This window comes from Fonsecaea pedrosoi (assembly GCF_000835455.1).
Source record: "Fonsecaea pedrosoi CBS 271.37 unplaced genomic scaffold supercont1.7, whole genome shotgun sequence".
Lineage (NCBI taxonomy): Eukaryota > Fungi > Ascomycota > Eurotiomycetes > Chaetothyriales > Herpotrichiellaceae > Fonsecaea > Fonsecaea pedrosoi.
The window spans coordinates 1,400,356-1,416,739 of NW_013550609.1; the positions used below are offsets into that span (position 1 = coordinate 1,400,356).

A 16,384-nucleotide genomic window follows, 5' to 3' on the forward strand; every position below is an offset into this window, starting at 1 on the left:
TGGAACGGGAAAGGCCGTGATCCACATTTACAGTTACAACTCGTATCCCTTCAGCACTGTGGTGCCATGCATTACGGCCAATTCGAAGTCTCATGGGCACGGGAGATGCATGAGGCGGAGCACTTGGTAGACACATTGAGAAAGGAAGAGAAGGAGGACAGAAAGCAAGGGTAGGAAGCAGAATGGCTATTTCGTCCATGATGGAACAGAGATGGATTCAGGCGCAGGAACCCCGTGGACCGGCACTATCCCACCCAATGATCGAAACCACCTCTTCAGCTCGTTGAATCTTGATCTGCCTCTTCATCTGATATTGTGCCACTGCCTCAGGTCCCAGATGCTTTGTTCGACCTCGCAGACACAACGACTCCAGGATCAAGACCACCTTGACCTTCCATGAGGTCTACAGCTTTGCGTTCTGCAACCCCCCGGCCTTCAGCTGAGCTATCGCCTGCAACGCGCCACTCTCTCCGCTTCGAATAGCCCCTTCCATATATCCTCTCCAGACGGTGCTCAATTCTGTGCCCACGAACTGGATATTCCCAAAAGATGCGCACAATGCTTTCCACCCGTCTGCAAGAACACCTGGTGGCATCGCAGGACATGGACAACCCCAGCCCGAGAACTCCTCATCCATCCACGGCGACTCATAGGCTTCGACAAAAAGAGGACGGATGTCCTCTCCGTCTGCAAACATGGCGCCTATCTGCTTCAGTACGGATGCCTTCTTCCCCTCCGCATCTTGGGCCGTCCATTTCCTCCCGAACTTTCCGCCGATGAAGCACGTCATACACGCATCATCGCCCAAACTGGTGTCCCGGAAGACCGATACGGGACCAACGAATGATTGACCCAGGCCGCACAGGTGTCTCTCCGCCCAGAACGGCTTGGTGAATCTGATGATATACTTGTTATAGAATCCATAGCGAGTGTGATTGGCAGCTGCACTTTTTGCGGCAGGTAAGGATGGTGAGAACCTTATGGTCTTATACACTGGTGTCGGAATCGAGAGAATGACTTTCCGAGCACGATACACTTGTGGCGAGCGTCCTCGTGTTGAGATCAAGACGGTGTTGTCCTGCTTTTGATCTATCGCTCCGACGGGGCTGTCCAGCTTGATCGACCCAGGCTTCAGTCTTTGTGCCATTCCTTCCGCGAAGGCTGAAGTGCCTTCTCGAATGCGGAGATATTGGCCACCATCCTTGCAGTCGGATCGCATGGTCATCAACCCTCCGCCAGCGGCACAATCTACACAATATTTCGTCAGTCTCTGGATGACACGCACGGCCTGGAACCTACATACATTCGAGGAAGTATAAAGCTGAAACCTCGGCCGGGTCGACGCCCAACATGGCGTGAGTCCAGACCTGTGCCGTCGCGAACGCCTTCTCCGTCACCTTTGCTTGCCGCAGGAACGTCTCAAAAGAAATGGAGTCAAGCTGCTCTCGATGAGGTCCTGCCGAGAAGATCGACGGTGTCTGCGTGGTGGAGATGTGTTCGACCAAATCTCGGATTGATATGCATGACTCTGTGTCACTGTCGGACGGATACTGCTCAAAGGCTCAGGGTCAACCATCTTACGCCCAAGCACCGATAACCTGGCCAAAATCGGCGGTAAAGGGGTCTCAAACCTTGGGTACATCGCTGGAAACTCGATTAGCACTGTAACAATACGACTGTGCTGGGGACAAGCAGATCTCCGAGGGAGGGGCAGCTCACCCGTATGGAAACTTGACGAGCGTCCCGTCAAAATCCTGGACAACGACGTTGCCACTGGTGTTTTGGACATAAGTATGCAGTCCAAGGTCATTCGCAAGTTCCCACATGCGACTTTGATTGCTGTCGTTGATCCACGCAGCCCCCAGATCGGACTTGACGGCCCCTTCGCTGGAGCGCAGAGTCAGTGTCTTCCCACCCACTCGATCCCTCGCCTCGAGGACCAAGTAATTGAGGTTTTCATGATGGACGGTAAGCGCCGCTTGCAGGCCAGAAAGACCCGCACCAACGATCACCACATCATATATCTGGTCAGACATGATGTATGTCTGGCTTTCCTCGACTCGATTTCCAGATTGGCGAAGCACCAGCATTGATTGCTGTGAACCTTACACATATATATAAACAATCTCAAGTGGACGCCATCCTCGCCTGTTAGGCCGAGAACAGCAGGCGAGATTGGTGGAGACAGCGCCCTTCTCCGTCTTGACTTTCTTTGGCCGTCGAAGCTTCTATATCTGCCACTATGATGCACTTCGATATCGTATCGCTCGAAGCACACGACTCGGCCTCTCAATCATACAATAGAGTCGAAATCTGTGGTGGATCATGGCTGGTTATTCAGGTCATGTCTTCGGGATGGCTCTGTGTCTCTCTACACTGAGCCCTGTGGGAGAGCACACAGCGTCCCGAAGTCGTGATATCAGCCCACCCTACCAATGATTCAAATCATGCCGTGCATACTACAGACAATGTGGTCTTTGGCCGAGCCTGCCTTTCTGCAGGAGCACCAGGGTCCCAAGCTGCTGAGCAGTGATGCAAGACCTTCACGTGTCGTCAACAAGTATGTGGTGGGCAGAAAATTGCTTATACAGGGCTCATTGAAGCCGTGCGACGCTGAAGAATGGGGTGGATTTCCCGAAAGACAATCTCAATGGGATGAATGGGGAGGTATTGGTGAGGCGACCCTACTTGCACTTTGAATGGAGGCGTCTAAGGTCTGCCATTCATCCCTGGCATTCACTGCTCGAGACACTATTGAAAGGTTCTGCCGGTTCCTATTGTGACGAGTGAAATGTGCGCGCGCAATGGATCAAGGCAGCATTCACAGTGAATGCAGACCTTACCAAAGTTTTCACCTTGTCGCGTTTGTTGTCTTCATCTCTTTCCCTCTCGACAGTATCGAATCTCGAGACAACCTACCTTCCTTCTCTCATCTCATCTCTTCGGCTTCAGATTCAGATACTCTCAGCGCCATTCGAAAGCTTGATGCTCTTTCAGCCACTGATTCTCTGTTCGATATCCTCCTCCTGATCAGACTTTGAAATCTCACAACAGCAAACATGAAGATCGCAAGAACCATCATCCAGCCCATCCGGTCTTTGACTGCTGTCCCCTTCAAAGGAATTCAACCCAGTCTGCGCAGGCAGATCAAGGAACTCAACCGCAGTCGCTGTCACTTTACACGCGTCAAGCTGATTGAACCATTCTCCAACACCCAGCCCATCCCGCCATCTCGAACATTGCGAAAGCGCAGACACTTGACGCCTGAACGCTTCGAGAAACAATATGAGAGCCTCGACCATCTCGTGCCCCTAGACAACGACCACTCCAGGTTCCTGAGTGACCTGGCCGAGCCAGGTCTCTTCCTGGAGAAGGACTTCGATGCGGTCCAGGAGGACGAAGAAGCACAACGCCGACCCACCGAGGTCGTGTGTCTGGAGATGGAGGACACTGACGTTGTGATGACCGACTATGAAGAGATGGAGGACGTAGAGATGAGAGATGCGCTGCATCCGCCGCGTTTGGTCTACTGGTGGGCGTCCTTCCCATACATGTCGTTCTTTGATGTTAACAGTGTCCAGGCAAGGCGAATATCCGCCACCAGAGTTCTTCTTTCCTTTTCCCCCTCCCTACGCTGGAATCGACATCCTCCAGCAAGAGATCAAGACAGAAGAAGTCTGTTCGACTGTCTCGTGCGACCAGGTGGCTCAGGGGTCACCTGTAGAGCCATCGCACGTCAAACCAGAGCCATTGACCAAGGATCCGGTGGTTGAGTATTTCGAGAACCTGGAATACAATATTGCAAACGGAATATTGCCACCAAACATCGCCGCAGAGGCAACGAGCCCTGCAAATCCTCCAGCGGAAAAGCTGGGAGACGAGAAGGTCGGTGCCGAGCAGGTCTCGCCCGAGAAGGACTCAATCCCAGAGGGAAAAGAGCGAGAGTCAGAGCCAGAGGCTGCCAAAGTTGGGGATCCGGTCGAGTCACGGGTCAGGAGAAAGACTGTGTCGTTTGAACATGTCCCAATACAGTACCATGGCCTGGTGGAGGAGGCAATTGATTTCTCGGTTGACCAGATGAGGCCACCGCCAGAGTGGTGGAAGTCAACTACGCTCAAAGGAAACGACGGAGACAAAGGGCATGGCAAATGCGTAATTCGCAGCTTCGAGCAGTATGCAGCTTGGCCGCCTCACCTCCAGGTACAGCCACAATTCCACTGTCCCGATCCACAAAACCCAAAAGGAGAGTTCAACACACCAGCAAGCTGCCGGTTAGGCCTGAAACGCAATAGAGAGGAACGAAAGCGTTTCTCTGAGATCCGAAAGAACCACCCCGAAGTTTGGGAGGCAATCATCGGCACGATGCTTCAAGAGGGTGTGAGCATTGACAGCATGCTCCTGTGCCACGAAGCGCAAGATGAGAAAGGCAACACCATTGACCTTCGACCACAAGTGCTTGACAACCAAAAATGGTGCGTGGACGAATGGCGATTCGACAATCTGAGCTGGCACTCAATGCAAGACGCTGCACTGCCCCTTGACTGCTCTCAAGAGTTCCACAAAGCGCCCACAGGTGATGAACGAGTGTTTCAGGAGACGATTGCATATCTGAAAGTCCATCCTGAGATCTGCTACGTCTTCCGCATTCTCGTCTCGGAGTGGCTCAAGGTGGAGGCGAACCAAGTGGCCTTTCGCGGGGTTGCGCGCAAGGCGGGCTGGTGTCCAGCGGCCGAACACCAACTCCAGCGCGAATTCATCGAGTGGGTCTTTGCCAATGCCAGCGGAACAGCAAAGGAGATCTTTTCGCTGGTCGAAAAGCATTTCTCTAACCGGTATCCGCGGTTCTTTGCTGCCGCCATCAAAGAGAAGGAGAAGACCGCCTCCTCCTAAAGGACAAGGAGGCTTCGCCCTGCATTGACAGGAGATTGCGAGGTCGTTAAGTCGTGGGCAGTTCGGTGTGGTGAGTGGGAGCGAAGATTGGGAAGACAAACTGCAGGACGGCAGGGTGGTGGAACATGACACGATGGAGATCGGGGCGGAGACTGCAATTGACGATTGATTGCTATACTCGGGACAAGGAAAGGAATTCGTCTCGACACAAGCCAGAGGCACCAGAAGAGTTGAAAGGCGTCGAGAGCATACACATCCCGAAGAATAGGTCACGTCGACCAGGAGCGTGTTTGTGACAGTGTGATGAAGCAAAGGTACGACATGTCTGAGACGGAGCTTGACTGGCACAAGCAATAGACACTCGACTAGGCTCAAACATAATGGAGATATTTTCACTCTAGCAAACTGTTTGTCTGTCGGGAGCAACTGGCAAGGCTGTGTGTGGTGAGCAGGTCATAAAAGGGGCTGCGCCTCGAGGCTGCGGGCGGCGGCGGTGGCTTGGGTTTATCGAGGTCGAAGAAACCACTGAGTGACCAGGCATCATGCACGCAGGAAGGCATTTCAACTGGGCCTTCAGGCCGTCCGTCATCACAGGGAAGAAGTATGCATGGAGTAGGAGTAATAGAGATGCAGTCTTTACCTTTGGAACGCAGCTAACTATCTCCAAGGACCATTGAACTGACTCGCTCGGTCTCGCTCTGCCTGTCTCCGCCTGCGCCCATCTCCATCCACCTTTACTTTTTACTTTCACCTCCACCTCGGTACCAAAGATTGACTGACCCGGGCGAATGGTCTATTGTCCAGCCCAAAGACACCAAAATCTCTCGTTCTTACGACAAGATACACGACTCATATTCCCTGTCCTTTCCGCCCTTGACAATCTGCCAAGTCGTCAAGAAGATGCAGCCAGAGTCCACAAACACACACGCACACACAAGGGCCAGCGAGCCGACGGGGCAGTCAATGCATTGGCGCCATGCAAGCCAGTCTAACTAGACAAGCCATCCCAGCTCCCTGTTCGAGTTACACTTATGCAGGTTTTCCAAAACGTCGTGGTGGCACCTAGCCTCGGTCCCTCCGCCTGAAGAATGGCCGGCTCCTCCCTTGCCCGATTTGCCCATTGCAGACGAGCAAAAGGGAGAAATACAATCCATCACCCTGCTGAGCGGTACCGATCGAACACTCCATTTGCCTGTAGCTCCAGCTCCAACCATATCCCTCCCATCGCTGCCGGGCGCAACCCTCCAGGCAATGCCTTAGATCTTGTTTCCCGTTCTCGAGCGGTCCCGCAGAGCTGTCGGCCAACACACATGGGCTAAAACTTGTTACGCGAGGAGTCCTCAACTCCCAAGGGGATCCAGATGTTGCAAACTCAAAACATCTCATCATCGTAATGGCCCATGCGGGGTTAGATGAAAGGTCACCAATGCGGGCAGTCTATCAGTTTGCTGTTTGCTAAGGTGATCGGAAACGTCTTTCCTCCATTTTCCTTCTGACCGTGATGGTCACCTTCTTACAAAAGAATAGCGGCAGCTGAGCTCTAGTTCGAGCGGCCCAGGGGTCTCTCGTTCTTCGCCTATTCGGCACATCTTCTCTTCCCAGGGATCCGGCATAAAGATCGATCCTTCGTCCACCTCCCTCGGTGCTTCGACTGATCTTTGTGCAACACTCCAATTTTGACATGTGGTTATAGGATCCTGACTTGCTTCTGGGACCTATTCTCGAAATGGGCAGAGAAAACGTCGAGTTCAAGACCTCGGATCGGGTCACATTGAGAGGATGGTTCTACACCAGCGACTCGGCTGCCGGGAAAGCACCATGCCTCGTCATGTCCCACGGCTTCACGGCCCTCAAGGAAATGGACCTGGACGCTTTCGCTGAATACTTTGTGTCCAAACTGCCCATCACCTGCCTCGTCTACGACAATCGCGGCTTTGGTGACAGCGATACCGCCGAAGGGGAGCCGAGGAGTGAGATCATCCCCATGACTCAATGTAGTGACATCTCCGACGCCATCACCTATGCTTCGACAAGGCCTGAAGTTGACCCGGACAAGATTGGAATCTGGGGTTCGTCATACAGTGGCGGCCACGTGCTATACGTCGGGGCTGTGGATCGAAGAGTCAAAGCCGTACTCAGCCAGGTCCCTTGCGTCAGTGGATGGGACAACTTCAATCGTCTTGTGCGTCCAGATTTTGCGGTCGGATTTAATGCGACCTTTGCTGCAGGTCTGTTATTTTGGGACCTTGACACATGTTGATCAGCCGATACATTCTGACACCGTCGCAGACAGAATTGCACGAGCCGAAGGAAAGGAACCTGGGATGGTTCCTGTAGTGGATGCTGATCCTCTGAAGCCATCTGCACTGCCGACACCAGACAGCTACGAATTCTTTACCGCCTGGGAGAAGAAGTCTCAGTGGAAGAATACCTGCACTGTCAAGACGTGAGTCTAGAATCTGCCACCTGCTCTTCTTGCCGCCTTTAAGTTACTCACTCTCCCCCTTAGAGTCGAGCTCTTCCGCGCTTATGAGCCGCAGCAACTCATTGACAAGATCTCGCCGACGCCGCTCCTCATGACGGTTGCAAGGGGGGACGTGCTTACACCAGCAGACCTTGCACTCGGGGCATTCGCCCGCGCAAAAGAGCCCAAACAACTGCAACTGTTACCTTGTGGACACTTTGAAGCGTATTCCGGACCATATTTCGAAAGGAATGCTGGAACTCAGACCGAATTCTTGAAGAAGTGGCTGGTCGAGGGTGGTTGAATGATGATTGCCTGGAGCTCGAGGGGTTGATTCGGCTCGGGAACGTTGGACATATGGAACATTGTGTTCTGTGATGCTGCCCGGTCTTTTGGACTCTCCTTTGCCGGTTCGATTGGATAGATTATAGGACTTGGATGATGAGAGACGGTCGCACCAAACTGGACCTGTTCGAGTTGTACTAATTTCCATGTCAGACGATAACCATATCCGCCATGTTGGGGTTGAAATGGAAGGTGTAATGCTGTGAAATGTCATGTCAGACGGACCATTTTCGTAGCAATAATCCTGGAACCTCAGCTCGCATCACCTCATCACATCTCACCACCCAGACTTTCATTCCCAGCTGTGAACATTGTCAAGTCACTCGTTGCTTTTCACCATACGCGATCTACGTGGATTCGCCGTGTAGTCACCACTATCTGAGCTCCGTCTGCAAAGCGTACGATTATTCAGTGCTTGAAACCAGCTTGAAAACCCCCTGTCACGAGAGAGAAATTTCCTTGCTCTACCTATTCGTCTTCCAGGCCAGTCAAAGTGGCATACGCGAACTCGACTGTCCAAACAATAATCAGGGACGTCGAGGCTTCCATGGATGGCGCGTTGAAGCCGACCATAAGGGCTCATCTGTTCTTCTCGACACGACGACGGAGTTTCTGACTGAGGGCAAATTTATAATTCGTCACCTGAGAACAAACACGGAAGACACATACAATACAATCCCATTTGCGTCTGTGAGCCGAATGCACATCTCAAACCCTCACACTTCGGGCCTGAGAGCTAAACCCACCATTTGAGCGAGGACACCTCTCCCAGACATCTTGAAGAAGAGAGCGCGGATCAGCATAAAAAAGAGCCCACGCATGTTCCGACCTGTTTCTCTCCTCCCCAAGAGGTTGGATGCCAGGTTGTTCGGCACACGCTCAAAGGCTCGATCCCTCTGGACGGGTGAGGATGCAACAACAGCCTCCCAGAAGCGTCTTCTCCTGTTCGACATCGCGAGCAATCAATCGCCCTTCTCCATCCACCGGGTCCATTCGTCCAACTCGTTCCTACGCGCCCAAAACTCATTCTCCCCAAACACGATCCGCTCACGGCTGGCCCTGCACTACAAGGGCCTCCCGTACACAGAATCCTGGATCTCGTTTCCGGACATCGAGCCGCTGTGGCAGGAATTGAAGATCCCGCCACGAAAGGATGTCTCGGGAAATCAACGGCGGACCTCGCCGACTTGTACATTACCCATCCTCCTCATCGACGCCGACGGCTTTGGTCCAGACGCCTTGAAAGGGCTACATGATGCAAAAGTCCCCGGAGTCCACGAAACGGTGCAGACGAGGTACGGCATATTCACGCCGGTGGTCTCGTCGCTGAGCATCGCCATGGCGCTCGAAGTGCTCTTCCGCGGCCCTGAGAGATATCCTTCCTTATTCCCTGACCAACATTCCCTGGAACAGACGCGACAAGTCCAGGGCATCATCACTCGCATCCTCCCCGCGACACGCCGGTTGATTATCCCTTCGGTGCCGGACATTCTCGACGACAGAGGGAGAGAGTACTTTATCCGAACACGCAGCGAATGGTTTGAGGTGTCGTCGCTGGACGAGCTCCGACCCAAGACCCAAGAAGAGATGGATCGGCTGTGGGCCAACATTGAAGCAGAACTCGACCCCATCTTGCGCGCACTGCAGGACTGCCCCCAGGTGAAAGGTCCCGAGCTACACGACGCACTCGACTGGAATTCCGATGCGAGCACTGTCCACGGTTCCAGCGACCGCGTGCGCTACCTCTCCGGCACGTCCTCTCCGACCTACGCCGACTTCATCCTCATGGCCTTTCTGGCCTGGATCGCCCGCATCGACATGGACGCCTGGGCGCGCCTGACCCTGCACTTCGGCCACGGCGTGCTCGAGGATCTTTGGATGGGCTGTCTCCCCTACCTCCGTAGTGGCGGCTACGTGGGCACGCTGGAGTGGTTCCGGCCCGTGGGGAGACAACAACTCGGCCATCGTTGAGGTTTTGGGCCTGGAGCGGACGAGTTCTGTGGAAGTGACATATTATTCGACGACGAGGAAAGGGGGGAGTGGTGGTACTGCCTGTCCCCCTTGATAGAGACCTGATTTCTGGATACAAACAGGAAAAGGAAAAGGGGGTGCCCGAAAAGCAACTGAATCATTCAAGGCCACCAGTTATCATTCATCAGTCCCTCTAGAGAAGAGAAGAGGAAGATGTATTTTTTACCAAGATATACAAGTACTGTCTGTAACACACCCTCAGAGGACGGGTGTAATTCACCAACCAGCGACCACGATAGAGCATTCATCTTTTGTATCACTGCCATTTTCATTTTCATTTTAACTTCACATACCACCCCTAACCGCTCTTCGCCGTATCACGACCATTGCGCTCGCTCGCTCCCTCTTCTGTATCTCTCTTCTTTCTTTCTTTCTTCCTTCCTCTTTTCCTTCCTTTCCTCTGTTACCTCCCTCCACTAGTCTTGGCCACCTGTATCAGACGACTCTGCCTTCTGCTCCCCTGCCGCCGTCCTCCTGCGTAGCCATTGCGAGGCTATCTCCCTCCGTGTCCATCACCATCGCCAACACCATGACCAACCTCAAGTTCATGTTCGATACTAAAAAGGGGCCTTATCACCCCCACGAGCGCACCACGGACGTTAGACACGGTTCCTCCCAGCCTGTGCGATCCATGATGTTGTTGAACAGCCGCTGGACCGACCGCCGTGCACATCTACCTCCCGATCCAGGGATCCACGTCGTCCTCTTCAGGTGTGGGTCATGATGTACACAGCGTCGTCTTCGACATTGACATCTCATGCATGTTGCTGTTGCTGTTGCTGTTACCGCTAACGCTAACGCTACGAACGGGGTTGACCGTGCTTCCATTCAGCTCTCATCACTTATCACGCACGACATGAAATGGAACGGAACGGGCACCATCTTCATCAACGACACCAGGAGGGCAAGACAAGGGACGACGCACAGGACAAACAAAGTCGTTGTGTCAACATAACATCATTAGCATTGGGGGGTTCTGTATCTGCCCCCCCCCCCCCCCCCTGCTCTTTCTCTTTTGTTTCCTATTCTACAGGAAGGGGGCCTCATGGCCCCAGGCCCCTGGCTCCCAAGAGCCGACCAACGCCAACGTCAAAAACCAAACCAAACCAATATATACGCAAAACAAAGCCCGATCCTCGTCGGGGAGGGGTATCATCGTCATCAGCTCATCATGTCATAAACGTCGTGAAGAAAACAAGGTAAAGACAAAAGACAAAAACAAAAACCGATTTACAAACTGCTCTTCAAGAGCGATCCGTTCACAAGCTCCGCCACAATCCTCCTTCTCTGCAGCGGGATCATCTCGGCGCTGTACGACATGGGCGTAAGCCCCAACATGATCTGCCGCGCGCTCGTGATTGTAAACACTCCACAATCATCCATATTGGTCTGTTGTGGAGACTCTCCTGCCTCCAGCAAGGTCCATTCGGATTCCTTGTATGCAGTTCCCAACTCCGCAGCGACCCATGACTTTACAACATTAACATATCGTCTCCCATTGCCTCTCAGGCTGTTGTAGTGTGCGATTGTGCGGTTCTTTCCTGACACCACACAAAGCGTCCAATGGCTGCCGCTGTTGACAGGGATGAAGACCGCTTCTGTTTCAAGTAGGTTCTTCCCCCCGATCTTCGCTCGAGAAGCCCAGCGTTTGACACTATCATACCCGCGGCTTTCGAGGTTGTTGAAGAAAAAGGACACAAAGGCGTGGTGCGTGGGAACTTGTGTGGGACGGTCGTTCTGTCTGCCGTGGGCGACCACCAGCTTGAGGTACCCGTTGATAACCTCATCGTTGAGCCATTGATCGGTGCCGCCACTGGACTGTGCATTGAGAGGGACAACGCGGGTAAGATCTCTGGGTTTGAAAGTGCCGTGCCCGTGACGAAGCGCGGTCTGGATTTTCTGTTCCCATTCTTCTGTGAGTGGAACAATTTCGTAATGGGTCTTCTCTTCAAGGATCGCAAGTCTCTTGGACTCTGCGCGCGTGACTCTCTGGGTCTTTTCGGAGGAATGTGGTGTGGCTTTGGGGGTCGGATGGTCTGGTGTATATAGATCATCTAGCCTGAGTTCTGCAAATTGCTTTTCGGGAGTGTGTAGGGAAGATGCTGCTGAGGAGCTGGATTCACTGCCATCTTTGTCATCAGTCAGGTCGACTGGACTTGCGGCTTTTATCTTTTGTGGAGTGACATGTATGGGTGTTTTTGGAGGTTCATTGTTGGAAGTTTCATTCTCCTGTGTGTCCATGTGTTGTTCCACGTCTTTTGTGGCATTGTTGAGTTGGGGATGATGTTCTTGGTTGGCCAGGCCAAGAATATCTTCCGTATTCTCGTTCGCCACTTTTACCGTGGTAGGGGTAAGGTTATTGTTTGCCTCGCTTTGGGTTTCTGGCGTGGCAGGTTCGTCGAGATTCGACGTTCCGCTGGTCGTTTGTCCGGATGGTGCGATTGCGGTCGACATTGATGTCTCTCGAGGAGTCTCGCTCTCAGCGAGGGCGTTGGAAGCTGGGACTGGGGATCCGCCTCCTGACATGATCATTCTGAAAACATGAGCATCCAGTTCTGGGTTGGGGGGTGGTGTACCATCGAAGAAAGAAGAAATCTCGCTCTTGACGGGAGATCTTGGTGCGTCGATGTGATAATTTCCTGGTGAGCAGTCACACATGGATGAGATATCTGACAACGGAGTCTTTGGACTTTTGAGGAGAACCTCTTTTCGTAGGACCGATCTGGATGAGTTGAATCGTCGTAGTCTTAGACGTGGTGGTGTCAACAACGTCGTGTCGGTAGGAGTTGGGGATTTGGGAGTTTCTGATGATGGTGCGTCTTGGACAACAATGGCAATTTTGGGAGTCTGTGATTCCACGCGCGGACCTTGGGTCTGGACTCTCTTCGACGAAGCAATGATTTCGTCGTTCTCGGTCAAACGGGAGCCTTGTGTGAGGATGCGTCTCTTTCTAGATCGCTGGATGGAGGATATAACACTGCTTGACTCTGTGTCGCTCTCAATGACCGCTTGTAATCCTTGTTGCAACTGCGCGCTCGGTGTGGCGGAGTCGGTGGAGATGATGGTTACTGCAGGCGAAGGGGGTGAGGCAGGAATTGGTTTCAGTTGCGGATATGGAGACTCTAGCTTTGCGCATTCTACCAAAGGCTTCTCAAACTTCTCGTCCGGAGTTGGGAGATGAGCTGGTTTAGGTTCTCGAGGGGGTGTAAATCGAGGCATTTGGGGAAAGACCTGATCGACGACACGTGTGCGCCGAATCGGACCTCGGGGAGCAGCATTTTGGCTCCGTCGGTTCAAGACGTATTGTGGTCTGAACTCTGGGATTTCGTACAACACACCATCTGTGTATTCATGTTGTTCTTCTGTAGGCGGGATAGGTTTGGGGACTCGCTGAGGCGGGACTGTGGGTGTTTGCGGAGGGGGGTCGGCTGTTTGTTGAGCTGCGGCCAGTTCTTTGGCAACAGCTCGATTCCATGGTGATTGTGAAAGTGGTGGAGGAAAAGATCTTGGTGCAGCTTGTCGCTTTGGCTGGGTAGGTCTCTGCTCATGGCGACGCCGCTGGAATCGTCGGACAATGTAGACAGTAGGGACAGTGACCACAGTGGTTGTGGCATCAATTGTACGTCTGCTGAGTTGTGCGGCTGCGTGGAAACCGAGTCCAGCCAAACCTCCAAGGCCTGTACATATTCTCTTCGCGGCAGGGATGATGTGGTCAAGAGGAGAAGGTCTGCGAGAGGGCATGAAGACGCCGGTGGTAGGAGGGGGAGGGGTCGGAGGGTCGACAGGCCAACCACCAGGCACATATCTATCTTGGTACGGATTGTGCGCAGGAGGAGGCGTTTGAGGATGCCAATCCATGAAAGATGAGGTGTCAGCCATGGCTGTGGAATTTGGAAAGGCGAGGGATGCTTGAGGGTGCCACGATGCGGGATGTAGACTGAGAGTGTCGAGAACTGGATGAGATTCAGGATGAAGATGAGACCGAGCAACAGAGGTACAAAGATCGGGAGCGAGTTATCTGACAGCATAGGACTTTGAGAAGGGGTGAGTCGCGCTGAGTCGGAGAGTCGTAAGAGTAGACACAAAGTCACTTGGGTCAAGGGAAATAGTAAAGTGTCTTTGTTATATGATGGATTGAAAGATGCAGGATAATCATCGCAGAGAGAGACGCGATTCTCCAAAATGCCAAATGCGGCACTGTAGCGATTGGCCATTTTGATTTTCTGCCGCCCCGCCGCATCCAAGACAATGGATTTCATATCCGATACCGCCTTCGTTCACGAAGCTAAATACAGTACATGCAGGATGGAAGGGTCAGCCCCCATTACCACATGGAGGTCGTACCTAGGTACTGATAGGACCAGTGGTTGGTACTACTACTACTACACGTAAACAGATAAACACCCGAACACGACTGTTGACACTCGTAACATTGTATCATTTGATGTGTACAGGGTACAGTTGCCTCATGATGGACTCCACATCCGCGATCACATTCCTGCGAACCAAAACACTTTTCGATTCCATCTTTCTCCCTTGAGTCAAAGTACGCTCAGTCCGAGATACTTGAAAAGGACCGGGACTCCCTCAACAGCCAGCCAAGCGATCCCCGAATACACGATAAGTTTGGTTACCACTTCCACATCATACCTGACTCGAGGTTTCTGTATGGTCAAGAATATCTGTCGTTCCTGCAATTCATCCATTGCCTGATCTTCCTCCGGAGTGCGTATTCTGCCATCTGCGGGCGCAATCACAGGAATTGGTGACAGCCCTTCCATCCCTGTGCCCATTTGCGCGCGGAACATCTCCAAGCTGCTCGATCTTTTCCTTCCCGAGACAGTCTCATTACTCTGGAAGTATCCAGGGTCAGGAGAGGGCGAGGATGAAGGCGAACCTTCCATTGGTGGTGTCAGTGCCTCCAGAGCATTTTTGCTATCCCGCCTCCTCTTTTCACGATAGGCCAGTGTTTCGTACGCATCAGCTTCGGACTGAGGCCCGACCGAGATGGCTCTTCTGCGTCGAAATGATGACAACAGATGGGGAATATCCCGCGCGGGCGGAATGATGTCGTCGTCATTGGGCTGCCGTGGAATGGTCTCGTACTCCGAGGCCGGTTTGAAAAATCGTCGTGGTAAAGTGAGCCCCAGCTGTTCAATCACACGGAATATTGGTGGAAGTATCCTCAGAAGGGTCGGCTTCATGATGCCCCTCCATGCAAAAATCACAAGCACTCCAAGCAAGATGCGGGCCAATGTCATAACCCAGCCCATCTTTTCGAGATCAAATGGAATAGTGCCTCTAGTGGGGATTGACCAGGCATAGGAGGTGCGAGCAAAGTGCCAAACACCGTACTCACAGCCAATCATGACTCCAGCAAATGAAACGCTGTCATCGAAACAAGGACAGTCATCTGCGGGTTCAGGGTGAATGCGAACTAGGACCAAGATGATCAAAATGACAAGCACGACCCGTTTCAAGTCGCCGCCGTGAAGCCAGTCATCAAAGGCCTCGCCATAGAGGCATTGAACAAGAGCTATCAGAGCACCGAGAATGCTTCCCCAAATGACGTCAAAGAAGCCATGCATTCCACAGTATAGCCGACCAAGCACAATTGAAACAGCGTAGAAGTAGGCCAGAATCTGGAGCCCGAGTTTGAGGTTCGTATCCAGGTCGTTGGTCTCTTGCCGTAGGAGGTAAAGTGAGTAAACAGCAACCGAGACTGCGTTGGTCGAGTGCGTGGAAGGGAAACCGTACTCGAGGGCAGCAGACCCAGACATGGTGATTCGAGTTAGGGGCGGCGAAAGTGGTCGAGGTAGGCAGAGGAGATCTTTCAGGAACCCGCTGAAGAAAACTCCAGACGCCAGGACGTGGACCATCCTACTGCACGTCAGAATGAGCCCGCCATTGATTGGCACTTGCATACCCTCGTCCCAGATTTGTGTTCCCACACCAGAATAAAATAGGCAACATGACCATGAAGAATGTGTGTGTTCCCAGGTTTACTGACGTTGCAAAGTACGTATCAAAGGCGGGGGTTCGTAGGGTGTCTTGTAACCAGGCGACGTAGGGAGTCTCCCAGCGCACGACAGGGAGGAGTTGTTCTCTGAATAGGTAGCGCCATCGTGGCAGTCTGATCTTGTCTGAAGCAAAGTCAGAATGATTCCGCAGAGGTATTACCAGTTGTTCGCTACATACAGTGATCGAGCGACCTCAACCCGGCATCTGGCCTATCTTTCTCCTTGTTCATTTCTGCAACGGGCGATAGCGGGCAAAGCTCCCTTCCATCGGATCCAGGTCTGGCCGAGGAAAGAAGTACGTTCCTGAGGATGATGCATTAACATCGACCGTGGAAGGCAAGGGAAGGCATCGAGATTATCGGCGAAGAATGCGGGAGGTAGCTGTCGAAGTGCTGTCGTGGTCGCGAGTTGTGTGGTGATTCAGGGACATTGATTGAATTGGAGATTGTGTGGGCTACCTCATTCGTCCGCTCGGCTGCCTGCAAAACTGGTGCAGCTGAGTTCTCCTCAACAACAGCACGACCCGGAGGGCATTGACGAACTGATTTTCGACATGGTTCTTGTGCATGCAGGAACCATGTCGATAAGCGATAATGTCGCAATTGACGCAGGCCTAGCAGCTGAAAATAGGGTC

The 16,384-nt window shown here is 52.8% G+C and overlaps 6 protein-coding genes across 6 annotated transcripts; 3 read left to right on the plus strand and 3 right to left on the minus strand.

The window, feature by feature from the left end:
* Nucleotides 1–403: 403 nt before the first annotated feature.
* Z517_10558 (uncharacterized protein) lies at nt 404–2,036 on the minus strand (the record flags this gene model as incomplete). Its single annotated transcript, XM_013424168.1, has 4 exons — nt 404–1,248; nt 1,304–1,550; nt 1,632–1,644; nt 1,720–2,036. The coding sequence occupies 4 exons, from the start codon at nt 2,034–2,036 to the stop codon at nt 404–406; spliced, it is 1,422 nt and encodes a 473-aa protein (XP_013279622.1).
* Nucleotides 2,037–3,059: 1,023 nt separating this feature from the next.
* Z517_10559 (uncharacterized protein) lies at nt 3,060–4,890 on the plus strand (the record flags this gene model as incomplete). The annotated part of the gene is made up of 2 exons (XM_013424169.1): nt 3,060–3,532; nt 3,582–4,890. 2 exons carry the CDS (start codon nt 3,060–3,062, stop codon nt 4,888–4,890), a joined length of 1,782 nt encoding a protein of 593 aa, XP_013279623.1.
* A 1,726-nt stretch (nt 4,891–6,616) lies between these two features.
* Nucleotides 6,617–7,658, plus strand: Z517_10560 (uncharacterized protein; the record flags this gene model as incomplete). Its single annotated transcript, XM_013424170.1, has 3 exons — nt 6,617–7,118; nt 7,180–7,336; nt 7,400–7,658. 3 exons carry the CDS (start codon nt 6,617–6,619, stop codon nt 7,656–7,658), a joined length of 918 nt encoding a protein of 305 aa, XP_013279624.1.
* Nucleotides 7,659–8,518: 860 nt separating this feature from the next.
* On the plus strand, nt 8,519–9,670 carry Z517_10561 (uncharacterized protein; the record flags this gene model as incomplete). The annotated part of the gene is made up of 1 exon (XM_013424171.1): nt 8,519–9,670. One exon carries the CDS (start codon nt 8,519–8,521, stop codon nt 9,668–9,670), a length of 1,152 nt encoding a protein of 383 aa, XP_013279625.1.
* Nucleotides 9,671–10,960: 1,290 nt separating this feature from the next.
* Nucleotides 10,961–13,609, minus strand: Z517_10562 (uncharacterized protein; the record flags this gene model as incomplete). Its single annotated transcript, XM_013424172.1, has 1 exon — nt 10,961–13,609. One exon carries the CDS (start codon nt 13,607–13,609, stop codon nt 10,961–10,963), a length of 2,649 nt encoding a protein of 882 aa, XP_013279626.1.
* Nucleotides 13,610–14,271: 662 nt separating this feature from the next.
* Nucleotides 14,272–15,980, minus strand: Z517_10563 (uncharacterized protein; the record flags this gene model as incomplete). Its single annotated transcript, XM_013424173.1, has 3 exons — nt 14,272–15,610; nt 15,657–15,873; nt 15,929–15,980. 3 exons carry the CDS (start codon nt 15,978–15,980, stop codon nt 14,272–14,274), a joined length of 1,608 nt encoding a protein of 535 aa, XP_013279627.1.
* Nucleotides 15,981–16,384: the final 404 nt, after the last annotated feature.